Here is a 26,474-nt window from a genome sequence, read left to right on the forward strand (position 1 = left end):
TACAAAGTCCGAAAGCATCTAGACCTCAACAGTCGCCTTGCCCTGCCAGTGCGTGTTTAGTAATTCCTTGTAAAGAATACGATCGTCGCGGTGAACAGGTAGCGGAGTTTGCAATCTTGACGGGCTGATGGCGTGGGGTTGTTTTAGCGAGCGACTGTCGTGAAGCTTTGCAATTGACACAAGGTGGAAATTGCAGTTGTGAGAGTGCGTAGTGGAGGTGAAGCAGGCTTATATATCGAGAACTGCGCGACTAATGCGGGTCCCCCGTAGCGAACGGTCGAGGGGCGGACTCAATGAGAGCGCGGGCGCCTGCTATGTAAGTGAAGCTGTTTGCTGCACATGTGTCCAGATGATCGCCCGTTCAATTGCTCAAGGTTCCCACGGGCTTTTTGCAAACCCTCCACTGATGTTCTCCGCCTCGCCATCCTCTTTCACTACCAAGATATCCTCGTGACGGACTCCGAAGTCGTTCAGCACATACACACCTGGCTCGGCTGTGAAGACCATGCCAGGGCGCAGTGTCGCCCCAAAATTACCTTTGTTGAGGTACGGACTCTCGTGAGCCTTGATGCCAATGCCGTGGCCGAGACGGTGAGTGAACTCCTTTTCGTAGCCTGCGCCTGCAATAACCTCTCGAGCAGCTATGTCTACCGCCGCGGCAGTCCCATCCGGCACCATAGCCTTGACAGCTGCATCCTGAGCATCAAGTACGACTTGCCAGACGCGCAACTGCTCAGTGACGTTGTACTTCGAAGGTGGTGGATTCGGCACAAACGACGGGTAGAACGTACGACACACATCGCTGCTGTACCCATACAGATGTGAACCAACGTCGATAAGCACGAACATACCCGGTTCGAGCTTTCTGCTGCCATCATAACCACCGTGTGGTAACGCAGCGCTCTTGCCAAACTCTACAATGTCGAAGAACGGGTCCATACCCGCTGCCCTCATCGTGTCATCGAGTACCTCCGCCACCTCGTTTTCGGTAACACCTACGTAGAGACATTGGCGCATGGCTCGTATGGCTTCGACAGTGCCAGTATTGACAGCTCTCAGTATGCCAAGTTCACGATCTGTCTTGATCTGGCGAACAGCCTCGACCTCGCCGCTCAAGCCAACAACAGTAAAGCCATTGGTTGCGAAGCCACGCTGAATGAAGTCACGCATCTCTTCATCGACCATCAGTTTCGGCGCCAGCGTCTCCCCCCAGATCTCCGACTCGTACAAGGTAGTGTAGTAGTTCCAATGCTCTTCATACGTGACGGCGTGGATGTCTTCCTCGAAAGGCATGTTCAACAACCTAGCACGTGTCTCCTCAAAGTGTGGAACGAGGAAAGAAGTGTTTGCGACGACACTGCCATCTGACAATTTCTCAGGTCGGATGACCATGACAAATGGACGCTCTTCTGGTTCCCAAACTTCCCATTGAGGCTGTGTAACGTTTGCGTAGTAGCTGAATGTATACCCAGGCTCGACCACGAATGCATCGATCTCCTCTACTGCAAGAGCTTTGGCAAGGTTGTTCCTTCGTAGGACATACTCTTCGACAGGCGGTCTTTCGGCAGTGTCAAGGAACTTGAGGCCGGTGGCACGGTATGTGTCAACGGAACACTTCTTAAACTCGTCTTTCTTTGATCTTATGAGGGGTGTTGGATGATCATTGTACGCGGCATAGTTCTGCGCCATCAGCTAGATCATCGAATGAACAAGGATCAGACGAACCCAGGTAAATAGCAATGTCACTGCAGCAATGCAGAACACCCATCGCGCAACTGTATTGACCCTCGCTTGGGGTCCCGGCGCATGATAGGGTAGCAACGTCTCTTTCATGGCGAGAAATGTTGGTGTTTCAAGACTGGAGGATGCGATCCGCTGACGTTGAGAGTTGACAGATGGTCGGATGCACCTTCCCAGACCTCACTAGTGCCCTGTAACGTCGTTAATGCACCCCATAGAAAACCCACCCCCACTCTTACTCCTCCATCTATCATTCGCCTTCGGTTATTGATGTTCCTTCCGAAGCTCTACCGTCTGCCGTTACAACCACGATAAGGAAGATATTCTCCGAAAAATCGGCTGTACAAAAGACAGCACAGATTGCCGACAGGCATGATGGCCCCTCACGCATCGCTCACACGCCAGCTCGGTTGTGACAATGGAGGTCACGCAAGTCAGGAACGACACCATGGACTCGATAGCTTCGCCAGCGAAAGAGATGGAGACCAAGGTTGATACAAAAGACAAGGGCGAAAATGTCACGACTCATGCCACACCCACGGCTGACCTCGAGTTCGAAGAAGGCCATGCGCCCATCTTGTACTCGAAAAGGTCCATCTTCTTCATGGTGCTCTTCTCCGGTTTGGCCATTGGAAGCGATGCCTACAACAGCGCTCTGATGGGACAACTGCTCCTACTCTTTGCAGTACTGTATCCGGACACGCTGAGTGTCGCGACTCAATCCCAGCTGACCAACGCCTTCATCATCGGTCTCATCCTGGGTATGATAGCATTCGGATTCATCAGTGACCGTCTAGGCCGCAAATCCGGCGCCGTCTTGACCACACTTTTTCTCTCCATCGGTATCATCATGACCGCCGTATCACACGGAACCAGCGACAAAGGCCTCTTCTGGATGCTCACTGTCGCTCGTGGGATCGCCGGTTTTGGCGCTGGCGGTGAGTATCCGGTCTCAGGTGCTGGTACTGCAGAATCCACAGACGACTCTCCCCGAGCTCGCAAACACCGAGGATTCATCTTCGCTATGGTAGGAAGTATCTCAGCATCCCTAGGTTTTGTTTTCTCCGGCCTCGTCCCACTGCTCCTGCTGCTATGCTTTCACGAGCGTGAAGCTCACTATGAGAAGATTTGGCGTATCGCATTCGCTCTCGGTATCATCGTACGTCCCCACTTCTTCCACATCTCCACCTAACCATGCGCTCCTAACATGTTGCAGCCGCCGATCTCCATCTTCTGGTTCCGCTGGCGCATGGCTATGTCTTCTGCCGAGCGCCGAAGCTCAGCCCGGAACACAATCCTGCCCTACCACCTCGCCATAAAACGGTACTGGCGCCCGCTCCTCGGCGCAGCAGCCGCCTGGTTCATATACAACTACATCGCTTACCCCTTCGGCCTCTTCAGCTCCACGATCTCCGCATCTGTCAACGCCGATGACAGCCTGGTTAAATCTTACGGCTGGGGCACACTAATAAACTGTTTCTACCTCCCCGGCGGTTTCATCGGCGGGTATCTGTCTGACAAGATTGGCCGGAGGAAGACAATGGCGCTGGGATTTGGTTTGCAGGCTTGTCTCGGTTTCATCATCGGCGGGTGTCTAGAGTACATCCAGAAACGCACCGCGCTCTTCATCGTACTGTACGGTCTCTTCCTCACACTCGGCGAAATCGGACCTGGAGCTACCATTGTAGCTACCTCATCGGAATTCTTCCCAACCTCGATCCGCGGACAGATGCTGGGTCTCTGCGCAGCAGTCAGCAAAGCCGGTGCCGCCATCGGAACAAGCGTGTTCAAGCCCATCCTTGCATCCTACGGAGACGATACGGTGCGAGGAAACCAGGCGGTGTTTCTCGTTGGCTCTGGATTCGCGGTGCTGGGTATGCTGGTTGCGTGGTTCTTCATCCCCGCGCGCCCGCCGAACCTGGTCGAGGAAGATGAGAACTGGAAAGTGTATCTGCAAGATGCTGGGTATGAGATCCAGTGGGGTGATGATAAGGCAAAGGATCCGAAGAAAGTTGTCTTCGACGCCGTGAGGGACAAGACGGTTGATTGAGTAGGTTAGTTTTGTGTGATGAGAGGTTGAGAGCTGTGATGAGCCCGGATGGTCCCTATGCGCCCTCGAATCCATCCCCAAGCGACAGTGAGTCAGGTGCAGCCACATCGTGAGCCTACTCGAGTCTTGGCCAACGCACCATATCTACCCTCGTCCGAAAAACGCTGAAGACATGGAATGTGGGGAACCAATCAAGCCCAGAGAGCGAGGACAGTCATTGCAGGCAACTCAACTCATGGAGAGAGGAGAATGAACAGGGTATCAAGCCATCTACGTCCCGCAAAACCAGTGGCCAGTAATGCAACATCGTCTATCTACATAAACGTTCCTTCTCCTCTACCCCTCTACTACTATCCAAGCGTTGCGATACTGTATTCAAAGCTCACATCTTACCGCTCACGGCCGTCTCACCTAAGGTGCAGCACCCTCAGCACCATCCCAACCATCTTCAACACCACATTCAACAACAGCCCCACCGCCGCCGTCGGAACGTAAACCTGCACCCACTCAAACCACTTTGCAGGCCTGACCTCCGTCTCAATCCAGCCGGCACCCCTTACCTCATTCCCATGCTCGTCTGCGCTCACACCGTCGTCAGCCGGGAATTTATTGTTCTCAATATAATACTGCAGCAGCTCGTCTTTCTCGCGCCACCTCTCGAGCAACCAGTCGCCAAACACCTTTTCGTCGCCGAGCGGGATGTCCTTGGTGGCGAAACGGCGCCAGTGCATGTTTACGCTCTTCGGGGGCCGGCCTTGGAAGTACGAGCCCCGGAGGGAGAACAGGTCCTGTCCGTACTGGCCGACAGGCACGCCCTCGTAGGCGAGCGTGCAGTCGTACATGTAGTCCACTGTATCTCTCAGCTCCTGGAGACAGTAGCTCAGGCCCGTCGAACGAGGTAGAAGCGCGTGTCGCAGATCTGGGATGTCGTTCTTGTCCGCCCATTTCTTGCTTGCGATGCGCCCGTTGCTAGACAGATTTGTGCCTTCGGGGAAGATAAGCAGCCACATTGGATTCAGGCCTCTGGGGTTCGCGTCGGTGACGGCGGCTTCCTGGCGCGTGCTGAGTTTCTTGAGCCGGTATTGGAAACGCTGCTTGTCGGTGGCCCATTTTCGGGACAGGAAGATGAAGCCGTAGAACATCATGCCGGTGCCGAGGATGGGGATGTATTTTATGGATTCTTTGAGGATGATGTAGAGGTGGCCGTGCATGGAGGAGGTGTAGGCTATCCACCAGAGGTAGACCCAGTCTGTGTAGATCTGCTAGGGTCAGCAAGCGGGGCAGTGAAAAGGGGATGGGGTAGGCGAGCCTGGTGGTTGGAGATCAAGACCATGCGCTCGGGGAAGTCGCATTCTATGCGCCCGTCTTCTGTTCTGCGGAGTTGTCCGCGGACGCTCGCGTCCCCGCTGATTCTCATCTTGACGGGCGCCCACCAGTATGTCATGGTCGTGACGACGATGCCAAAGTGCTGCTTGGTCATGGCCATCCAAGCGTAGAAGACGTCTTTGCTGTAGTAGTACAACGGCGCGCCGATAGCCTGTGTCACGAATATGCTGGAAGGCGCGTCAGCGACTTTTTTTTATTTTATATAGAGCCGACAGCAAGCCGAGTGGACATACGCCACGATGCTTCCATTGAAGTAGGCGGCGAAGGCACACATGCGCAGGAACTGCATGAAGGCGCCATGCTTGACCCTTCCGCCTGGGTGATTTGACGGCGTTCGTGCAGACAGCTTGGGTCGCCCGTTTGTCTGCTTCTCTTGTGGCGGTACGGATGCAGGCGGATGCCGCTGCTTCAGCCCCGCGTCTGCTGGTGTCGTGTCCATACTGGCTGCTTCTCTACGGTGATGCGAGGATAGCAGAGGTGCACGGGGGGTGCGGAGTAGACGGATGCGCGCCTGCGCAGGTACTAGAGCGCAGCGGACGGGCTTTGTGTGGACCGGAGGAGGATGACGGTGTGCCCGGAGCGGTGGAGCAGCAGGAGCAGCAGCAGCAGCAGCAGCAGCAGCAAACGGTGGCAGTAATCATGTAGGCTCGGGGCTGTGTATAGCTCCTAGCCGAAAGCGCATGGGCAGTGAAGCTGTCAGGCCGCCTCGCGGTGTCCGTCTGGCCTCCATCCGCAGGAAAGAAGCTGAGGAGGAGGCTCTTTCCGGACGGCAGGCTTCCACATTCGTTGCATGTGATGCCCTTCGCCGATGACACAAAGCGGACCACAGCGCCCCACCATGCAGGGATCCGGCGGGCGCGGGACAGGAAGCTCGCGCCTGCCAAGCCCAGACGCTTGGCGCTTGTTGCGGAATGGGTGCGTCTGCGTCATGGCCAGTGAAAGGGCGGTCGCAATGTGAGCGTGTCGCAAGAGGATGCACATGACAGTCCAGCAGCGAGCCCTGCGGCGGCGGCTCATCGGCCAGGCGGCGCGCGGGAGGAGCCTCTTCTCGACAACGCGGCGCTCCCTAGAGATCAAGCACATCTCGGCGCTCCCCACGCGCACCAAGCCGTCGTACGTGCAGTCGCCCGCAAACACGCTGCTCAGTCTGCAGTGGCCCTCGCCGCCCCGCAACGTCCTCATCGCAAAGAAGAAGCGCACGCCCAACATCACCCAGTCCGTCATCGAGTTTGCGTCCCACATCCACTCCACATACCCATCCATCCATGTCATCTTGGACAACGAGTCCGCGCGCGAGATACACGAGCACTTGGCCTTCCCCGTCTACGCATACGACGGCGCCGTGCAGCACTTGTCGGATAAAACCGACTTGGTCTGCACGTTGGGCGGCGATGGAACCTTGCTGAGGGCCAGCAGCCTGTTCAGCCATGTCGAAAGCGTGCCGCCCGTGCTGAGCTTCGCCATGGGCACCATAGGCTTCCTCGGCGAGTGGAAGTTCAAGGAGTACAAACGCGCCTTCAGGGAAATGTACATGAGCGGCGCGCCAGACACATACGCGACCCTGTCTGACTCTCTCGGCGCTAACCCCCCAACTCCACCCACATCGCCCGACGACCCGCTCGACAAGCCGCTTTCGTACGCAGATATCCGTGGCAAGGCGATGGGCACGCATCGCAGCGTCAGAGTCTTGCTGCGGAACCGCCTGAAGGTGGGCATCTTCGCCCCAGACGGGACCAGGATAGCCGGTTCAGACGACAGCTATGCCCTCAACGAGGTCACTCTCCACCGCGGCTCCAGCCCACACCTCAAGATCATCGACGTCTACATCAACAACCGCTTCCTCACCGAAGCCGTTGCCGACGGCATGATCATCAGCTCGCCAACAGGCAGCACCGCGTACAGTCTCTCCAGCGGCGGCAGCATCGTGCATCCGCTCGTCCCGTCTCTCCTCCTCACACCTATCTGCCCACGGTCACTGTCCTTCAGGCCGCTCCTGCTGCCGGCTGAAACGCCAATCACCCTGCGGCTGGGTGACAAGAACAGAGGCAAGCAGGTCGAGGTCAGCATTGATGGCAGCACGGTCACAGAAGGCCTGGGGTCGGGCATGGAAGTAAGAGTCATGGGTGAAGATGTGAGGACCAAGACGGGCGAATGGCACGGTGGCGTTCCTTGCATTGTGCGCGCGACTGCGGGGAGAGACGACCAGACTGAGGATCACTGGGTGGGCGGGTTGAATGCGCTGCTGAAGTTCAACTACCCCTTTGGGGACCAGGACCCTTGAGCGACGAGCGTTGGCTGTGCAGAGATGCGTGTTGTGTAAGAGTGTGCATTCGTCTTGGAGCCTGGCATAGCATTGGAACGGCGTTGACTTCGAAATCATGACCAGGGCCGATCATTTCTCATTCTTCCTTCTCTACTTGCATTACACTTACCTTGTGAGCTCACACGTGCTTACTCTGTAAACACCTCCTGCCCACTACACTCTTGCCGTCTCACCCAGACTCTACAGCAAGAGCACCCCGCCTAACTTTGGATCAAAACATCACGCTTTCGTCTCCCCCGTCTTCTTCCTCTCAGTGAACACCACTCAACCACCACCACCACCACCACGCTGAGCGTTATACAGCATCCGTTCACTCGTCTTTTACTGCAACTATGCATTCTTGTATCGCTACGCTTCTCTTCATCCTCGCTTCCCTATCATCAGCACGATACCTCGACCGCTACACCACCGAATCATGGCACACCAGAGACATGGAGCGAGTGGATGGCTGCCTTAAAACCTCCGTGGGCATGTGGTTCTGGCCGGGAGCAGCGGCCTACGTCTTCTTTAACAACCCCAGCGATCTCAGTTTCACCTACGCCATCGCAACTAGCTACGACGTATACTACCCGCAGACCCTGTCCCACTTGCTACATGCGCACAACTACACCATCAGATCCAAGTACGACGTTCAAGACTCGGAGCTCTGTGGTTGGTGGTATGCTGGTACAGCGCGAGTGGACGGCCGACACCATGGCAACATACTCTGGAAGTACAGCGATCTTCGTCGCAAGCCTGATGTACCAGACTTTGGCAACTTCAGGTCTTGGGAAGCCTCGTCGAGGGACCACATCCCGCCTCACCTGAGCACCACACCCAACGACGCAACTTTCAACTTTGTCCGTGATATCCTTGTCGAGAACGTGCCCAACGCGGACATATACTACAACTGGGCCACGCTGTGGAGCTGTGCCTCTGGCATTCTCGGCATGCTGGCTTTGCAGTTGGCGCTCAAATGTTGGACAGACCACGAGATGAGGAAGCAAGACTCCGAGAGCTCATCTGACATTGAGCTGGACGAGATCAGAGTGCACAGCCTGTCTGGATCCAGCATGCAACGGATGGACATGGACGACTATGTCAAAACCCCCAGCTTCGCCATCGAGATCACAAAACCCGACGCTGCCAGCCCGATCCCGTCGCGTACTGCTAGCACTATCGCTGACCCACCGCCAATCTACAGTGTCGACGGCGCTGGTCGCTAGTCTGTGCTGGTGGGAGGGTTTTATGCGATATTGTATGTGGGAACTGTTCATGCTTTGGATTTTCCGGTATGCGGCGTTTGCGTGGGTTTACTGTCTCGATTGTACCGCTGTTGAGTTCTCGCGCTGTCATTGTTAGGCTACTTCGTCTTGCATGTCCAGTGACGGGGGTTCTGCAGTTTGTTCACGTAGTTTCCTTCTTCATTGTACGATGGTTGATACCCTCTCAAGATATGCTATTCTCCGAGCATGTTGCCGGGCAATCCATGCTCTTGTGACGCTTGTTCGAGCAGTGTTGACCCGGTGGGTGATGTAACGCTAGAATCAGAAGGGAAAAAAATCGCAACGATGGCGTACAAGGGACTCGTGCGTGCTCTTCGCCCTGTGTGAGAAGTAACAGACTGTCCAATCCACCACTTCGGGGGCACATAAGGACAGCGTTGAGACGTTTGAACTTGCTTGCATTCTTTCGATTCAAGGTTGGCCGAAGCGCATAGCCCAGCGCTGACACGGCCAACTGATCTGATCCCTCCCATATCGTACCCGCCCCGTTACCAAAAACGTCAAACATCTAATAAAACATGACCGCACATGCCGTACGCCGTTCGCCACCTGCCCTGGGTATTGGTGATCTGCTTCGAGCTTGGGCTGCCAAAAAAACCAAAAACGCCGTGCATACATCGCTTGTTGAAAGTTTCGAACGGGGAAATGCAAGTGCTGTTGTTGTTGTTGTACAAATGAGGTAGCGATACAAGCTTCTAAAGATGGACGCGCATGGTGTCGTTGCTGCCGAAGGCTTTGCCGCAGTTAGGGCACTTACGCGCGCGGTTGGTGAGGCGGTCCTGGACGCAGTCGTGGCAGAACAGGTGGCCACAGGTCTTGATGCAGGTATTCTTGACCCTGCTCTTGCATATCTGGCATTGCAACATGGACTCCATGAGGGCGGCGTCGGAGCTTTGTTCGCCCTTACTCTTTTTCTTCCAGACTTGGATCTGCTCCTTGAGACCATCGACCTGGGCAGCGAGTCCGTCTCGCTCGGTGCAGGCTTCGCGCTGAGTGTGTCTCGCGGTAAGATAGGCGGCGTCTTTCGCTTCTACAACCTTCTTGAGTTCGGCGATTTGGCTCATGTATCCTTCGGAGGTGATCGCGTTCTCATTGACCTTCTGTTGTAGCTGGCGATGTTGTACCGAGAGCTCGTCCATCTGTGATCGCATCTCTGCTGTCTGCTTCTCGAGCTTGTCGACTAACGATCTGCTGAGAGAATCCGCCTCTTTCAACTGCGACACAACCTCGGTCGACTTTGCTGCTTGCAATCGAAGGATGCGAATCTGCTGCTCCATCTCTCCCTTTGCTTTCATGGCTGCGAAAAACTTCTGGTCCGCTTTCGCCTTGTCTGCGTTTGCTCTTGCAATGTTCTCCTCCCATGCAGCTAAATCGGCAATCTTCTTTCCTGCAATTGTTTGCGCCTTCTTCCATGCAGCTTCCATTGACGGCAGCTCGCCACTCAGAAGCTTGAGCTGATTCTCCAAATTGGAGATCTTACCGCGCAATTGCTCTGGAGTCGAATCATCGGTCTCCATAGGCTCTTCTTCCGGCTGGTGTTCTGCAATTTGCAATCGTAATCGTTCGCATTCGAACTCAAGAGCCGCAATGCGACTCTCACAAGCCCCTACAAGCTCTTTTGACTGGGAGCTCGACGCCTCGCTGTCCTTGTGGCTGGTCTCTAAAATGTGGTTCTTGGCCACTAGTTCGTCTCGGGCGTTGCGGATACGCGCAAGATTGGCCTCGGCTTGTGAAACTGCACTCTCAGACTCAGCTAAGGATGAACGAGATTCGTCGTCAATCTTTATCCGGTAAGCAGTCCGCTCAGCCTGGTACTTTTGCGCCTCTTCTCGTAGTTGAACGTTTGTCGCTTCTAGGTTGTTGATCCTCTTTATCACATCCTCGTGCTGTGACTTGAGTGCTTTGAAGAGCTCCGTTTTGGCGTAGTCGTCATCAGATAGTCCAGTCAGCTTGACCTTCAGCGCTGATAGCTCTTCGGTCAACTTTTTGTTCTCTCTCTCCACGTCTTCCAACTGCGCTTTCCGTTTGGACGATTCTGCCACAGCTTGATTTCGCGCAGTTTCCAGCTCCTCACTGACTGCGGGTTCCGGAGTCGTGCCGTTGGTGGCTTCCTTCTTGACGCCAGCTGACGAAGCTTCCTCTTTTACCGTGGTTGCTACTGCTGACTGCTCCAACTTTTGCACTTGCTGGCTCTTGAACCTGTCGATCTTCTTCTCGGCGACCAGATAGCGATGAGTCGCAGTGTCCAGTCGATCAGAGAGCTGCTCCTTCTCAGTCATGATCTTCTGGGACTGCACCACGTGTTCCTTTTGCGCAGCGAGCAGTTTTGACAATTGCTGTTCAAGATCTGCGACATCCGGACTCTGGGGTGGATACTTGGCAAAGAGACCAGACAGTGATGACAGGATGGTGTCTTTCCGTTTCGACAAGTGTTTCCTAAAGCTCTCGCTGTCTTCGAAAAGAAGCGCTGGAGGCACCGAACGTGATGACTTGTCACCTGACAGCCTTTCTCCACTCAGGATTTTGATCTCGTCAACGAGCTGGCAGATGGTCAACCCTGATCTACTCAATCTATCTGAGTGCACTGACCTGATCAAACCATGCATCGATTGCCCGCAGCTCCTCGTCGTGATATTTTGAGCGGCTTTCGACCTCGTTGAGCTGAGCCTCGAGAGTAGCCTTTTCTCGCTTGTACTCGCGCATCTGGCGTAAGATGGCATCTTTCTGATAAGCCTGCACCTCAATGCGGTATTAGCGTGTGTGTTCGAGGGCTGCCGAGGCAGTTGTTGCGAGCGCGGATCGGGGGGCGAACCTCGATGTCATCTTTCCATGGCATGTCAGCGTCTGGATGCGAGCGAGCACCGTTGACGGTCACAGCTTGCCTCTTAGCGGGAGGGGCAGAATCGTCGTGCCCACTGGGCCTCTTGCGGTCCTCCATCTTGACTTGGTCAAGCGATGGGGGTGCGACGGTTCTGGCTTCGAGCCTCATCGGACAGGCGACGCAGTGGTGAAGGTGGCGCAGGTGGTGAGTGCAACAATCAGGTCGTTAAGGTGAGATGAAAGAGCGGGATGAATGCGGATGGCGAGAGGCGGTAGGAGAGAGAGGGCGGGGTGTCGTGTGAGCCCGGGTGTTGTGAAGAGAGGAGTCGAGTGGCCTTGGAAGACAAAACGAAGAAGGGCCAAGGCCGGCAGCCACGCTAGCATGGAACGAGTATGGTTCCTGACGCTTGTCAAGAGTGGGTCCGGCGATGAACGCGACTCTGCGCGCGAACGCTCGCGCCCTCGCTCTTCCCCGCCAACACTCAGATGTCGACATAGTAGGAGACAGCTGCACCGGGCAGCATACTGCGACCATGGCGGAGGACAATTCGACACAGCAGCCGGCGCAGGGAGCCGACAAGGCCCAGGCACCGGCGACTTTTAGTTCCTTCATCAACAAGAACACCTCGGGCAAGAAGTTTGCTCCCAAAGCCGCACGGCGACGGCCAGGTGCAACAGCCGCGTCTGCACCGAAAGCCCCTGCAGCCGAACCTACACCGTCTACCGCCGAACCTCGAGCCTCCCAACTCGAGCCTGAATCGTCGAGTGCCCCCGCCGCCGAACCCACAGTCACTGCACCACTGCCTACGCCTGCACCCACACAGGAACCTACCACCCAGACAGCTGCAATCCAGGCTACGCCAGCGGCAACTGAGCCCTCCAGTACTGCAGCTGTCATCGTACCAGAAGCACTCTCTGCAACAGTCGCGCCTGAACCTACGCCCACACCCACACCAGCAGTCGAACAGTCGCAGTCCACGCCAGAGACCCAAGAGACCCAAGAGACCCAAGAGCCCCAGGAGTCCCAGGACGCCCCACAGCTACCGACGAAGCAAGTGGAAGTGTCACAGCCTGTCGAGGATGACGTCGAAGGCCGAAGATCAGCCAAGAGGAGGCGGATCGAGTCACCGTCACGGCAGAGCACACCAATGGTACCAGTCGCTGTCATGGTCCCGCCGCAGGATGCACGGACTGGCGAGATTATATCACAGCAACCCACCTCACAGGCTGAGGGGACTTCTGCTTCCACCGTCGACGTTGGAGAACCTGGTGCGAGCACTGGTGCCACACCACCTACCGAGGCCGATGCACCTGCTCAACAGAGAAGGAGGAGAAGGACGCTTCCATGGACGGCTGTCAACCACCCACAAGAGGAGGGCGGAGAGGCCACTGAAGCTGTCGAGCCACCTGCGAAGAAGAAGCGTGCGCCACCCAAACCTCGAGGGAAGAAGAAGGCTACTGGGGCGGCGGGAGAAGATGGAGAGCATCAGGAGAACGGTGACGAGCAAGAGGCAGAGCCCACACAAAAGAGACCCAGCGCCAGAACAGGAGGGAGACGAAGCACAGATGCAGCAGAAGTGGGTGAGGATGGCGAACCAGTAGATCCCCCAGCAAAGAAGCCACGAAAGCCTAGAAAAGACAAGGGGGAGCAACGGACCGAAGAAGGAGTGACGGTCGATGGCGAGACTGGTCAGGAAGGCGATGTGACTGCCAAGCCAAAACGTAAGCCACGCGCACCGAAGAGGAAGAAGTCAACTCCAGCTGAAGGCGAGGATGGCTCGGTGGAACCCAAGCGTCGAGGGCGGCCACCCCGCGAAGACACTCCCTCCGACGCTGAAGACCAGACCATCGACCCAGACACAATGTGCATGGACGATCTCGCCTCGCGCAACATCCGCGTCGGCAAGCTCTCTCGTCGCGAGAAAGAAATGCGCAAAATCGACTGGGATGCCGTCAAACAGCGCCGCCGCGAAGAAGACGCTCGCCACATTTCCACCAAGGAAACCCAGGCCGCCGTCGACAAGCTCCTCGAAACCGGCGAGGTGGAACAAGTATCCGCAGGCCCGCGCTACCACGTTGTCGACGGCCGCATCGAGCTGATCCAAGACTCCGGCACCATCGACCGCGAGCGCGACGCAGACCGGGTGATCGAAATGATGACGATTACCGAGGAAGACGATCTCACGACACGAATCACGAGTCGCAGCTTCATGAAGAACAACAAACGCTTCCCCAACGAGTTCGTCCTGCCCGGCCAGGGCAAGCGATGGAACCATCAATCGACAGAGATGTTCTACCAAGGCCTCCGCAGCTTCGGCACCGACTTCCAAATGATCGCACACATGTTCCCCGGCATGACGCGGCGATCCATCAAAACCAAATTCACGCGCGAGGAGCGCGAGAACCCGGAAATCGTGCGCGACTGTCTGCGCGGCAAGTCCGAATTAGCATCGCACTGGGACCATTTCCTCGCTGCGAGTCAGCTTGAGGAAGAGTCTTTCGCAGACGCAGATGCGATTAAGAAGGATTTGGAAGAGGAGGAGGCCAGGATGAGAGAGCAGATTAATGAGGCGCTGAAGGAGAAGGAGGAGCGCGAGAAGCAGAGGAGGCTTGCGGGCGTGACTGGAGATGGGGAGGGTGCTGCTGAGAAGGAGAACGGCAAGGGGAAGAAGAAGAGGAAGCAGAAGGACAAGACGGTCACGTTCCAGGAGGAAGGGGTTGAAATCCTGGGTGACGTTGACGATGACCCGAATTGGGGCCAGGAATGAGGACACAGATGATAAGATACCCATATATTCATACGAAACAACATCAATATGATCGAGTGCAACGTCGCTCAACACCCCACCTATTCCTCTAACATACACTCATACCGCGTCGTACTAACATAGTCCTTCCTCGGCCCCTTAACATCATACCTAACCTCCCACCACCCTCCTCTCTCCCCCGCCATGGGCCCATCCAGCATCCCCTTCGAGAAGCGCCAGCTTGCACTATACAAGTCCTCACCACATAGGTGCTGCTCTTTGTTCTTTGCCACCAGCACGTCCTCGCCATCCCCAACGTCGCTGAGTGAATCCATCTCCACAAACAGCCCACCCACCCCCTCGCCCTCCTGTCCAACGTCCTCCCTCCTCACACTGTCATCGAAGAACTTCACCACAATCCCGTCCCCTTTCTCCTTCTCGTCCCTACCATCAAGCCTGGCGAGTTGGTACACGTACTTCCGTCTCGCAGTGAAGCGCAGCCCTGTATCCGTGGTGAAATCGCCTTCTTCTGCGTACAAGAGTGTGTTGAGCAGTGGTGTGGAAGTGAAGGTTGCGCTTCCTACGACTGTACCGGAGGGATGCGTGGGGAGCGCGGACCGGAGGTGCCGGGTGAAGGACCAGCGGGAAGTGGCGAGGCGGGTGAAAAGCGTTTGCGGACGGGTTGGGAGTTGCTTGTGCGGTTGTGAAGGCTCCTCTTCGTTAGGGTTCGGGGGGCTGGGGGTGGTGGGCGTGGTGTCGGTGAGTTGGAAGGTGGCGAGTTCTGAGCTTGGAGGCTGTGGCAGCGGGGTCCAGGTTGAGTCGTATTTTGCTGGGTCCTTTATCTCTGGGAGTGCTGACTTCAGAGGCTCGCTTGACATTAACACGCTGTTAACGCTCTGCAGTGTCGCGCGGCTGGGGTTGAGGGCCGGGTTGCTGGTCGTGATCCAACTGAGGCGTTGCTTGATCAATGTCTTGTCGATGTCCCTAGGTTCTCGTGCTTGCCAGTAGTTTACGGTGCCGTCATCGTTAACGTACAGACACAGGTACGCGAGTGCTGTACCGACTGAGAGGTCTTTGCCTGTTGGGCAACATATCAATGTTTTTGGTGAACTTTCTGTGTTTTTGGCATGAGAAGCGGATGCAAGGAGGCGTATGGCGGGAAGTTGGATCCGTAGGTCTCGAGAGCCGAGTTTGCCGGTCTGACAGGGGAGGTGCAAGTACGCTCTCACTCCCGCGCTCCTCAAAAGAGCATGTGGCAGTGGCTCGGATGTACAGCTTATCACTGTATCGAATGTTGCGAGGTCGACATTTTGGCTCGCAGACGCGTACAGATTGCTTGTCGGGTTGATTAGAGTGAATACTGCGTCAGTCCCTCGTTCCTGGCTGACCAGCTCTGCGATATTGTTGGGAAGATCTTCTTCGTTCGTGCGAAGCAGTTCATCTTTGTTACTCCAGAACAATGGCGGTGTCAACCCATGTGACCAAGCCTCATGGTCGTCTGCCGCGCCCTGAACATACCCACCTTCTGACGCCTCGGCGCCGCGAACGCGACGAGATGCAGTACAGAGAACAACAGGGTGGAAGTCCGGGAAGTCCGGTATAGCGTGTGGAAGAGTCGAAGTCTGCGTTACCCATAGTGGACGAAGAGGTTTCTGTAGTTTCGATCGGAGTGATGGAATGTCGGGTTTGCAGATATCCTGATATCGAAATAAGCCAGGTGACTCTTTTCCTCAAGTTAAGCAAAAATGGGTCGTACCAGAAACTGCTGTACGAAGCCATTGACTCTTCTCTCCATTTGAGAATTCTCGCTCTCAGATACCGCAGTTGGTGGCGTGCACAGGTTCAAGGCTTCGTCACCTCTCTTCTCGGCGCCAAACACTGCCCTATTGATAACGCAACACCAGAACGGCACTGTCTTACTGAGGGCATCAGGCATACTCTTCCCTCTTCTTGTTGAGTCCACAATCACACATCCTCCATGTTGGCTGACCACATCCAAGAGTTGTAGGTTGAGCCTCCGTAGACTGAACGCCCATTCGCCCATGTGACCGTCTGTGCTTTTGAAGTAGACGCTCGAAGCTTTCAGGTCCAGAGGGATGTACCAACTCCCACAACGTTCGTTTGCGACAAGAGGCAACCCATAAGATGCTGCTACGTTGGTCACAAACTCGCTGTCCTTTGTGATGGAAGTGAGGCGGTTGGTAACGGACAAAGCCGAGCGCTTGAGTGAAGACAAGGTACTGGAAAAGTTTGGGGTGTTCGAGAGATGGGGAAAGATGATATCGGACTGATTGAGGGGCTGAGCCATGGTCGCCTGCAAGATTGCAAGTTCAATCCAAGACAATCCAGACAATATCGTGTTGAAGTACCTCGATCAACACCACCAAAATCACGTTGATCCTTGTGCCTCAGCGCAGACGCTCAATGTCTTCGGGAGATACCTTTATGACGATATGAACACGAGTGCTGACGTTGAATGGGCCAAGATGCCTTGATCTATGACTTTGGTGTAGGGAGCTGGTGAGTGGAGATTCACAGTTGAGGATTGGATTGGATTGGATGCAGAAAAACGCTAGCCTGTTTTGCATTAGTGCGACACAGAAACTGCAGGAGGTGAGGACCCACCCGAGGGCACGGCAATGAACTTTGGGTTCTAATGTCGATAAGCATGATCTACCCAAATTCGTTGATGAGCATTGTCTAGTCCTGCTTGACCAGAGATATAGGCGCGACGTAGCTTCTCCGCGCGCTTACGAAATAATTAGCCGTTGCCAGAATCGCCAATGCACCGAACATTAAGGCAGCCCAGTTCATGTCGACAGCCGTTGGATTAGGCGTCATAGGGAAGAAAGAGAAGATGAATGCCACAAGCAGAAAGACGAGTGCCAAGTCGTTCACAATGCCACCCCACCTGCCCAAGCTCCAGCGACGAGCTAGCAGAGGCTCGCCTTGCAGACGCTTGAGCCGAACGCATCCAATGGATATGATATAAGAGAATATCAATGCGGCATTCGAGATGGAGACGATTGCGTTGAGAGTGACGTCTGAGCCGAAGTTGATGCAAGCAAGGACCAATGATGAACCCAGACAAACCAGCAGTGCGTTCACAGGAATGTCCCAGCCAGGTCGAACGTACTCGATCCAGGAAGAAAACGGAAGACCCTTATCGCGGGAGAAGGCCCAAATCTGTCGTGAGGATGCAGCCGTTACAGAAACCGCGGCGAAGAACACTAGGATGACTAGGATTGTGCCCATAACGATGGTGCCCGCGATAGAGCCGGTGGCGTTGTACACGGCTTGAAGCACTGGGACACCGGTATGAGTTTCGAGGACCGAGTCGAGCGCCCCACCGCAGAACACGAAGGTGATCATCATGATGATACCGAAGACACCGTTGAAGAAGACAGCCCACATCATAGCCTTGGGAAGTACCACTGAGGCGTCTTTCAGTTCCTCAGACATGTGGGCTCCGGCATCTGGTCCGATGAAGCACCACAGCGGTGTTGAGAGACCAACAAGAGCAGATGTCCCGAGCGAACCCCAACCACCACCATCGTAGAATGTTGTGAAGACCTCATCAGCGGGTGATCGCTCAGCCATGGTCCAGAACAATATCAGGAACGCGAAGAAGGCGAATACGTGCAGGACCAGCACGATGCCTTCAGCCAGTGGCAGGTGTTGTGCCAGGAAGATGTTAAAGCCGACCATGAGAAATAGCCACAGCATCATGATCAAGGTGACGTGCCACAGCTCGCCGATCTGAGCGTCAGGATTTACAAGCAAGACCATACCAATGACAAGAGAGGATAGCATCTGCGCGCAGGCGGGGATGCCGGAGACCCAACCAACGCCGGCGCTCCAGCCAACGATATACGAGAGGCTCTTCTGGAATGACGGCGGCGCGAACTCACTGACCCAATGGTACTGCCCGCCAGCAGTTGGTGCCCTGTGTTCGATGTCAGTACCGCGTGTCAGCCAACCCTCGAAACAAACCTACATCGAAGCCATCTCCGCAAGAGAGGCGATCATGGCCATGACGAAGAGCCATGTAATGACTGTCATCCAGATGACGCCTGCCGTACCGCCATTGAACAGACCGAAGTAAGCTGACCTCAGAGGTTGTCAGTTTGTTTCGCAATTGCAAAGTGTGCTGGCAATGCACTTACAATAAGGCACTCTCCCATGTGGACTGAAGGACGACGACGAATCCAATGATAGAGACAAGGCGGAAGTTTCTCTGTCACAGTTGTCAGCCGAGATCGAACAGAGTGGTCAAGACTAGGCTTACGCGGAGTTCCTGCTTCTTGCCCATCCGATACATGTCTTGCGCATCATGCGAAGTTCCTCCCAGAGCATCGCCGTGGATTCGATCGATTCCGTTGTGTCCCATGTCGTACTCCTCCACAGAGCCTGCAGGCTTGCCCTCAATAGATGCTGCCATTGTGCAAGGAGAGGAGTTCTGGGTGCAAACAACGGCCTCAAGAGGATACCTTGACGTGCGAAGTCGACAGAGAAATATGTCGAAGATACTGGTTAAGCGACTCAGGTTCTGTGACCCCGATGCAGAGAATTAGCCATGATTGTACATATGCCGCTATATAGCAGGTGCCTGTAGAGGCAGGCGCATTGCGACTAAGTGGCGTGCAACCAGGTCGAGGCCACCTGCATCAAATCACAATTGAGGGTCAATAACTTGTACAACCGATAACCGGGATGGTGAACTTTGCGCCCCTCATGCGGGCGGGTCGCAAGAAGGTTGGTTTGAGCTCTGCGGCTTCCGACTGGGTGCACCAAGTCTTGCATGCAATTTCGATGCACGTTCTTGCCCCTCTACGAACCGTACTGTAATGGTGATTCCTTCAAGGTCGAGATGGCCAGTAAGATCATGCTCGTTCATGGGTCGGTGCGATCACTCTGTTGAGATTGGACGCTCTGGTTGATGAACAGCTCAGACGTTGAGTTCGGAGAACCTTGTGAGTTTCATGTCGTGATCATCCTCAATGTGCGTCGTGTGCATGGTGTGGCTTCAAGCCTTCATCCAAGGAGATGGGGCGGACCGCAGCGACGCTAGGAGCCACACTCTGTGAACGTCCCGCTTTCCACATCTCGCTTCCATCACCACTCTATTCACCTGCCGTCCTACAACCATCGAGGCAAATACCGATGAGATCCTCTTTCCCTTACTATTGGTAATTCTAACATTGAAGCAAAGGCTGTCCCGCCGTTCAAAGGACTTCGACAAGTGAGCTTCCGACCCGACTCTGCTTGTGCGGCCATCCTGCGCGTCCGTCAGCCACGATGCATGTTCCTTTTTCTGGAACAAAAAACGCGTGGAAGCGGCTCGCCGAGCCAACCCAGTTTTGATAGGCTGAACACTATCGCAATCTGATAGCAGAGCAGGGTGAAGCGCAAAAGGCCCGAGCACAAAATGGTAGAGTTCGTGTTTGGCTGTCCAACCATGCAAACATCTCCTATCACCAAGTACCAACACTCACTATCGACTGGTCGAGTATACGGTTAAGGTCCTTTCATCAGCTGATTGTTCATTAACGAAGCCGTGGCGTAAGAGGGGCAAGAAGGCTATCAGACCTGTCGTGCAGAGGAAACATGATGATCCCCTTACACAGCATGCTTGGCTGTCATTGATCCAGAAGCATCCACACGAGCTTCACGCCCGAACCTCCCGGGTTCATCGTCTGCGCAACGGAGCAAATGGCTTCTGTTGTATGCCCCAACGGATCTTGGCTTTATCGGAGTTTCGCGGTTCCAAGAGTCTGGTGACAGAGCGCCTTCTGTCGCTCCAGTATTTTGACCAAATTCTTCGAAAATCATGTCTGAACCAAAGGATCATGTAGCTTATCACGATGGCTACAGCAAAGGCCTAGAGTTCTCGCTATCGGTCTGTCTATGCTACACATTATGTGTGCTTGCTCTTCGACTGTACATCCGATGGAGAGCCTTTGGTACTGATGACTTCATTGTCTCCTTGTCCACCGTATGTTTTCCCATCCACGGAACCCTTGATTGCGACAGCTATCAGCAAGGACTCCTTCTAACACGTAAGAATGACTAGGTTCTGGCCTTCGTCTTCTTTGGTTGCAACTATGCTTGCCGTGCCGCAGGATTGGGTCGCCCCACAGATACTCTGAGTTCGCAGCAGGATACGTTCGAGAAACTAAACGCTCTGACTCTAGTCAGCAACCTGGCGTGGATCACAGCACTGTGTTTATCGAAGTTGGCCATCGTTTCGATGTTGCTACACACGACGGTAACAGCCTCTCATCAAAGACTCCAATATTCTGTTGGGGCTCTGGTCTTAACGCAATGCATAATTTCCATCATTCTGATGACCGCTGGATGTACCGCCTTTGAAGGTCTTGCCTGGGACGTCCGGTCGAATGACAAAGCTTGTCCACGTCAAGAGCTCAGATGGCACGTTATCACAGGCTTGGATGTTGCGACCGAGCTTGCGATACTCGTCCTGCCATTCCAGCTGGTCTGGAAACTACAGATGTCTACCAAAAACAAGTTCATCGTTATTGCAGCGTTCTGGCTTCGCGTTCCGTAAGCCCTGCACACCCATCTAATCCTGTCAGATGTGTACTAACACTAGCTGTCTAGAACTCTCGTGTTCACAATTCTTCGCGACAATGCGACAAAAAATCTCGGCTCTACTGCTGATATCTCGCTTACAGCAGCCATGGTGGTCGTTTGGCAAGCGATTGAGATGTCATACTCGATCGCGGCAGCCACCATTGCAGCGCTCAGGCGTTTCACTGAAAGTCTCAACACAGGCTTCGGACATGGGGAGCTGATCCGGGTACACGGGCACTCGCAAGGCTACAAGATGTCCGATCGCAGCGCGTCGCTCAAGGGCTCCACTGCTTCCAAGCCATCCACCATTGTCGAGCCGATACCAAATCGCATGAGCCGGCAAGAGTTTCGAACTATTCCAAGAGAAGGTGGTGACTTCCAGCTGTTAAAATTGAGACCCGAAACCCTCCAAAACAAAGTCACGGTGTCCTCGCTGCCGAAGCGCTCGGGCGTTAAAGAGAGACCAGACCAGAATGTGCGTTTAGAAGACAACAGTATCAGGCATGATATACGATACTCGGTTCACTACGATGAAGATCCTTTAGTGTCCGGACAGCACAATCAATAGTCCAAAGTGGCAGACGCGCAAGCGTCAGGAGGGCTGCGAGACAGTAACACCAAGAATTTGCGTACCGCAGCTCCAATGCTAACTAAAGCATGATTGTGGACTAAACGAGAGGGCAAGGACTCCGAAGTGGCACGGACAGGTGCATCATTTTTCCTTTGGCATGGTTGGGTCCAGCGTGCTATAAGCCACATTACATTTATGGCAGTCGTCTACAGCGTGTAAGCACTTCCATTGATGTACACGACCTCCGGGGACGCCTCATTCGGAATCTTCAGCCACTGCTCTTCGCCCAGCACAAATCCAAAGAACGTCTCCACAAACATCTTAACGATGTAATTCATTCTCGGTGCCCAAACCGTGCCTAACAACAGTGTAATCGTCTTGTTCTTCAGACCGTGCAGATCCACCCAGTCGTCCAAATCAGCAAAGTTCTGATGGCTGCTCCCTGTGACGTTGAGCCACTGGTACCATCCCGACTCGTTGGTGGAGAAGGGAGACCATGAAGGGTCGACAGCCGGAGTGTGTTCCACACCGGCTAGCATCAAGAATGGTTTCTTGGCATCAGGAAGGTCGAAGAATAGCCTGCATAGTACGGGCGGTATCTGATACCCCATTCCCTGCTCTCGAGAATGTCACACACCCTGAGCCGTCAAATCAGTCGCTGTCAAATCTCATCCAGTCGATGCTTCAACCGCCGACGCTACGTATCGAAGTTCATTACCTCCTCGCAGCCACATCGCGGCAGGTCAGTAGCCGCCATTTTACCTGGCAACGGGTTGCTGATGGTGAAGAGAGAAAGACAGATTCGTTATCGGAATTTGGTGCGCATGCTCATATCACTGAAGTCCTGCAAGGTGCTTGCTGAGATAGAGTAGCTGCCATGAGATAGCTGCGCGTGGCAGCTTTTGTTCAACGTTACGTTGGCTGACAGAGAAGCGACCTTCTGCACCACCCCTCATGAGTCTTATTAATTCGACGCATCAATTCGACTGATGCACACTTGAGTTGTTTCATATTACAGTAGGACTATTAGGATCTTGCCGAGCTGCAGGACATAGGGGGAAGATGTTGGGTTTCATGTGACTCGGTCCTATCCACGCACACAGTATTCCTTCACCGCCACCAACTTCCTCTTAGTGCTCTCGCCCCCGAGTCGTGTTGAAATTCATCAGTGTAGTTTGTAGTCTCTAAATAGTGCTCAGATCAACCTGCGCTCATTGATCAACAGGAGTGCATCCTTCGCCTTCCTCTCCTCTCCAGGGTAGGCGCCGGCCTGAATCAAGACCGTAGCCCGTTTCCATGTGACTGCAACATTCGGTCGCCCCGGAATCGCTATTACCGCCTGCATTGAATGTCCGAGAAGGAGCAACGCGCTACGCTCAGCCTTAGAGCTCGCTCGTTGACTTCATTAGGCGAACGTCGTCACTAACAAAACGCTTTTTAGTGTAATCAACAGTTAAAGTCTGACTGGTGGTCATCAGTATCCATCTCTAGTATCCTAAGATCACCTTGTCATATCTTTCGAGCAGGGTCGAGCGTATGCTATGTCATTGGGGCCGAGTGATTGCTACATGCGGTCTTGCGGCACAGCACGTTCAATCCTGGTCGTTCCAGTAACTTAGGAACTCCAAATGCCCCTGTCCCGAGGGATTGAGTCGTTCTCCGCGCACCAAGCAAGCAACGATCTGAAACACAGCTGATGAACACCACTCGTAACGATACTTCGTTCCCAGTGGTGGCGGTTTCATGACGAACTGTAGGCTTTGCTCCCAACCCTTTTTAGGACCAATTGGTTATTACCGCCGAGTGTTCCTGAGGGTTATGGAAAATGTTACAGAATTCAATGATGCAGAATGAACCCTAGATTGGTCTGCGCTTCGTCGATGGATGAAATTAGTTTCAGCCATGTACGTGGCTTATTCACCTCCTCTTACCATGCCTGCAAACCTTCCCATTCTAGCTAGTGCTGATGATTGGCAAACATGCGTTGCATCTTGCTGCAACATACGAGAACCCGTCGTAGTATGGTGACGCCGAGACCAACCTGCTCCCTAGTCCCTCCAGCGATATTTAAAAGAACGGCAATCACTCTACGTCTGTCAGACCTTTGAAGAAGCTCGATATCGACCAGGGAATTATCCTACCGTACATCTATACTTGTTGCCGACATGAATTCTAGCCCCTCGCTCCAAGCTCACTCCATCGATATGTCAACGATCCAGTCGACTTCACGCCAACAAGCTCCGGATACAACCCCGTCCAAACGCAAAGGCTCGCCTTTAAGTTACCAAGCGTTATCGGACACAAAGTCACAAAGCACACCAAATCTTCTTCCGGAAGAGCAGCATGCGAATAGCTCATTGAAGACACCAGATCGGCCCGTTTCTCGTAAGAGAGCCAAGTCTGCTTCTGGACGTAGCCCCGGAGCTGATGCAGTTGCAAGCAACGACGATACAACAGCCAGTCCGTACTTAAGGACGCCAACTTCTTGTACCAGAAAAGAAAACTATAAATATGAACGTTCTCGTTTGAACCATCTACGCATCTGCCAGGACCCAAATTGCAAAATGCGGCCCGCTTCAGTGCAACCATCGGCATCGGACTACGATGAGAAAAATTCATCCGAAACACAGGAACAGCAAACTGAAGATGTGTTCACTACGATGTCCCCGAAGAATCAAGCAGAGCCGGTGAGATTCTCTTTGAGTAACGACACCCACAAATCGAGCGAAGAGAGCCCACTCTCCAAGCCGAAAAGCGATTTGAGTGCGGAAACATTCGAAGCGACAGGAGAGCCACACATCAAAACCCCTAGAGCTGAGGAAGCAGCCGATTTGGGGCCAGATAATCTGCACTATGAAGCATCACCTGGCCAGGATAAACCAAAATTGGAGACTCCAGGTCGTATCCGCAATAAAAGCCCGGCGGACACTCTGATTATGCACAAAACACTTCGGAAGAAGTTTGCGAGCAGGCTGACACCCAAAGAGGAGGAGGGTTACATCTATGTTGTCAAAGATCTGAACAGACCTCATCTTTGCAAGATCGGGAGAGCCAAAGAGAGCGAACTCCGCGTTGCAACTATCGAGAACTCATGTGGATTCAAACCTCAGCTTGTCTACTCCAGACTAGTGGGCCTCTATATCCGAACAGAAGCTCTCACTCAGGGGTATCTTTCAGATCTCTGTCAACCTTACTTCTGCAAACCATGTAACCAAACACATCACGAATGGTTCGAAGCCCCTAATGAGCTTGCCATAGCAGCTGTGAAAAAGTGGGTCGACTTCATGTGCCGCGAGAGCCCCTACGATCCAAGGTCGAAAGAACTGAGACCATTCTGGTCAATATGGCTTAAAGTCCACGATTTAGCTTCTGCAGACCTCGATGTCGACGAGTTCCGAATGTGGTGGGACCGCATCATATCGCCTTCAGAGCTCGACCACTTCAAATACAAGTTAAACGCTGTGCAGGACATACTGTGGAAGTTTTTCTGGCCAGTGTATGCCACACTTGCCTGGACAGTAACATTCATCGCTTTCCAGCACCCTGTCGCATTTTTGCTCATGGTTACGTCAGTGGTCGGCACCTTCGTCAGCATGTCTTACGACTTTCCTCTGCGAAATGCTTCTACTAGCTCTAGAAAGACGAGGAGCACGGTGAAGAGCCTATGATCTTGGAGAGCTTCTAGACTACAGCTGTTGGTCGACTCGACTAAGCTAAAAGGATTGTATTCGACAAGTTGAGGGATGATGTCACCGGATCATAGCGTGCACACATTTACGTCTAGGACAGTGCTATGTAGCTTGGCTGAGAACCTAGTTTGGCTTCTGTTAGAGAGCAGCAAGGCATGTCGCCTGGATCTTGATCTAATATTCTCACCACACGAATGGTTTTAGAATTGTGGAGAGATGAGTATTGGTAATGGGGATAGGCTCCTGCAGCCATAGTTTTATAATCATGAGAGACCGTTCTCTGTAGGAAACACTTGATTGAATTTTGCTTCCTTATGAGCACGGCCAATATACTTGGATCGACCTTGAACTCCTTGCAAGTGCCGCATTTATGCGCCAAAGTTTGGGCTCATCTTTTGTGCATCTGTACACACCAATAGAGGCCATACATTTGGCGCCGATCAACGGGCTGAGCAGAAAAGTCACCAATCTCGTAGGAGACTGTTTAGCATGCAAGACTCAGAACCAGGTACCCCCCTTGCCCGGGCATATTTTCAACCTCCTCCTTACAGTCGCAGAAGTTTCTACAATCTTCTAGAGATCCGAGTCATAGGACAGACAGGAATTAGGCTTGTTTAGGTTCGAAAAATTCTCGCTGTAGTTCTGTGAGGCGTGGAAAATGAGACTAGTAAGCAAAGCAGACAGTCACGTACTATTCTGAGGGGACACCTTACATAGAACTCTGCTAACGTGTTATTGGTAAGGGTGTTCAGCTCAATGTCTGATTGGTAGTTAATGAAATGCTTAGAGAACTAACAATCTGTAATGAAGTCTAAGAGTATCAAGACAAGGTAGATTTCCAGCATGAAAAAGGGTGCGCTCATTTATCGGTCCACACGCATGATGGAAAGCGGCTAGCCAGGTGTACTATAACATTATTGAGAATGCATTGTCTAAGCTAAAGTCTGCAAGTATATAGTTACTCGTATCCCGTTGATGCTTTGCAGATAGCCCAGACTTTTCCACGTTGATGATGGATTTCAGCTAAAGCATTCCTGTGTCCCCAATCAATTGATGGAAGAGCTACAGCAGACACCCTACACCGCTCTGCTTCCGGATCATCTCTAAAATCCCATATAGTTTTAGCAATGTCGAAGAGAGAATTATTGCCTGGCCCTGGCGAGAATTCATCAGGTCTGGCAGCTCTAGTCAGAGTAGCTTCGATTCTTATGACACGCTGTGCAATGCTAGTCATAAGTGGGCCATCCCACGCTGCCTCTTGGCGACATGAGTTGAGCAGCTTGAGGGCT

The 26,474-nt window shown here is 53.7% G+C and overlaps 13 protein-coding genes across 13 annotated transcripts; 6 read left to right on the plus strand and 7 right to left on the minus strand.

Annotated features, from left to right (window-relative positions):
* Positions 1 to 193: 193 nt before the first annotated feature.
* On the minus strand, positions 194 to 1,868 carry BU25DRAFT_257406 (peptidase M24). The gene is made up of 2 exons (XM_033701680.1): positions 1,726 to 1,868; positions 194 to 1,680 (listed from the first exon to the last, which is right to left on the minus strand). Exons 1-2 carry the CDS (start codon positions 1,831 to 1,833, stop codon positions 370 to 372), a joined length of 1,419 nt encoding a protein of 472 aa, XP_033564597.1. The 5' UTR covers positions 1,834 to 1,868; the 3' UTR covers positions 194 to 369.
* Positions 1,869 to 2,218: 350 nt separating this feature from the next.
* BU25DRAFT_335289 (MFS general substrate transporter) lies at positions 2,219 to 3,790 on the plus strand (the record flags this gene model as incomplete). The annotated part of the gene is made up of 2 exons (XM_033702582.1): positions 2,219 to 2,899; positions 2,957 to 3,790. The coding sequence occupies 2 exons, from the start codon at positions 2,219 to 2,221 to the stop codon at positions 3,788 to 3,790; spliced, it is 1,515 nt and encodes a 504-aa protein (XP_033564598.1).
* A 203-nt stretch (positions 3,791 to 3,993) lies between these two features.
* BU25DRAFT_257430 (acyltransferase-domain-containing protein) lies at positions 3,994 to 5,735 on the minus strand. The gene is made up of 3 exons (XM_033701681.1): positions 5,410 to 5,735; positions 5,100 to 5,343; positions 3,994 to 5,049 (listed from the first exon to the last, which is right to left on the minus strand). Exons 1-3 carry the CDS (start codon positions 5,613 to 5,615, stop codon positions 4,198 to 4,200), a joined length of 1,302 nt encoding a protein of 433 aa, XP_033564599.1. The 5' UTR covers positions 5,616 to 5,735; the 3' UTR covers positions 3,994 to 4,197.
* Positions 5,736 to 6,139: 404 nt separating this feature from the next.
* On the plus strand, positions 6,140 to 7,644 carry BU25DRAFT_257454 (ATP-NAD kinase). The gene has a single exon (XM_033701683.1). The coding sequence runs from the start codon at positions 6,150 to 6,152 to the stop codon at positions 7,455 to 7,457; it is 1,308 nt and encodes a 435-aa protein (XP_033564600.1). The 5' UTR covers positions 6,140 to 6,149; the 3' UTR covers positions 7,458 to 7,644.
* BU25DRAFT_257457 (uncharacterized protein) lies at positions 7,645 to 8,816 on the plus strand. Its single transcript, XM_033701684.1, has one exon. It carries the CDS (start codon positions 7,832 to 7,834, stop codon positions 8,702 to 8,704), a length of 873 nt encoding a protein of 290 aa, XP_033564601.1. The 5' UTR covers positions 7,645 to 7,831; the 3' UTR covers positions 8,705 to 8,816.
* On the minus strand, positions 8,816 to 9,365 carry BU25DRAFT_257452 (uncharacterized protein). The gene has a single exon (XM_033701682.1). The coding sequence runs from the start codon at positions 9,270 to 9,272 to the stop codon at positions 8,928 to 8,930; it is 345 nt and encodes a 114-aa protein (XP_033564602.1). The 5' UTR covers positions 9,273 to 9,365; the 3' UTR covers positions 8,816 to 8,927.
* A 94-nt stretch (positions 9,366 to 9,459) lies between these two features.
* On the minus strand, positions 9,460 to 11,702 carry BU25DRAFT_419404 (E3 ubiquitin-protein ligase-like protein bre1; the record flags this gene model as incomplete). The annotated part of the gene is made up of 3 exons (XM_033707935.1): positions 9,460 to 11,304; positions 11,354 to 11,497; positions 11,577 to 11,702. 3 exons carry the CDS (start codon positions 11,700 to 11,702, stop codon positions 9,460 to 9,462), a joined length of 2,115 nt encoding a protein of 704 aa, XP_033564603.1.
* Positions 11,703 to 12,065: 363 nt separating this feature from the next.
* On the plus strand, positions 12,066 to 14,394 carry BU25DRAFT_408357 (uncharacterized protein). Its single transcript, XM_033705796.1, has one exon. It carries the CDS (start codon positions 12,118 to 12,120, stop codon positions 14,350 to 14,352), a length of 2,235 nt encoding a protein of 744 aa, XP_033564604.1. The 5' UTR covers positions 12,066 to 12,117; the 3' UTR covers positions 14,353 to 14,394.
* Positions 14,395 to 14,432: 38 nt separating this feature from the next.
* Positions 14,433 to 16,639, minus strand: BU25DRAFT_438211 (uncharacterized protein; the record flags this gene model as incomplete). The annotated part of the gene is made up of 2 exons (XM_033709048.1): positions 14,433 to 16,028; positions 16,088 to 16,639. 2 exons carry the CDS (start codon positions 16,637 to 16,639, stop codon positions 14,433 to 14,435), a joined length of 2,148 nt encoding a protein of 715 aa, XP_033564605.1.
* Positions 16,640 to 17,031: 392 nt separating this feature from the next.
* BU25DRAFT_484483 (amino acid permease-like protein) lies at positions 17,032 to 18,861 on the minus strand (the record flags this gene model as incomplete). The annotated part of the gene is made up of 4 exons (XM_033711197.1): positions 18,620 to 18,861; positions 18,508 to 18,568; positions 18,329 to 18,437; positions 17,032 to 18,277 (listed from the first exon to the last, which is right to left on the minus strand). The coding sequence occupies exons 1-4, from the start codon at positions 18,770 to 18,772 to the stop codon at positions 17,032 to 17,034; spliced, it is 1,569 nt and encodes a 522-aa protein (XP_033564606.1). The 5' UTR covers positions 18,773 to 18,861.
* A 1,164-nt stretch (positions 18,862 to 20,025) lies between these two features.
* BU25DRAFT_484485 (uncharacterized protein) lies at positions 20,026 to 21,493 on the plus strand (the record flags this gene model as incomplete). Its single annotated transcript, XM_033711198.1, has 3 exons — positions 20,026 to 20,326; positions 20,405 to 20,895; positions 20,953 to 21,493. Exons 1-3 carry the CDS (start codon positions 20,162 to 20,164, stop codon positions 21,491 to 21,493), a joined length of 1,197 nt encoding a protein of 398 aa, XP_033564607.1. The 5' UTR covers positions 20,026 to 20,161.
* A 130-nt stretch (positions 21,494 to 21,623) lies between these two features.
* On the minus strand, positions 21,624 to 22,107 carry BU25DRAFT_484489 (uncharacterized protein; the record flags this gene model as incomplete). The annotated part of the gene is made up of 1 exon (XM_033711199.1): positions 21,624 to 22,107. One exon carries the CDS (start codon positions 22,105 to 22,107, stop codon positions 21,703 to 21,705), a length of 405 nt encoding a protein of 134 aa, XP_033564608.1. The 3' UTR covers positions 21,624 to 21,702.
* A 1,953-nt stretch (positions 22,108 to 24,060) lies between these two features.
* Positions 24,061 to 25,164, plus strand: BU25DRAFT_456154 (uncharacterized protein; the record flags this gene model as incomplete). Its single annotated transcript, XM_033709995.1, has 1 exon — positions 24,061 to 25,164. One exon carries the CDS (start codon positions 24,061 to 24,063, stop codon positions 25,162 to 25,164), a length of 1,104 nt encoding a protein of 367 aa, XP_033564609.1.
* Between the last annotated feature and the right edge of the window lie 1,310 nt (positions 25,165 to 26,474).

The sequence above is a fragment of the Macroventuria anomochaeta genome, assembly GCF_010093625.1.
Source record: "Macroventuria anomochaeta strain CBS 525.71 unplaced genomic scaffold BU25scaffold_7, whole genome shotgun sequence".
Taxonomy (NCBI): Eukaryota; Fungi; Ascomycota; class Dothideomycetes; order Pleosporales; family Didymellaceae; genus Macroventuria; species Macroventuria anomochaeta.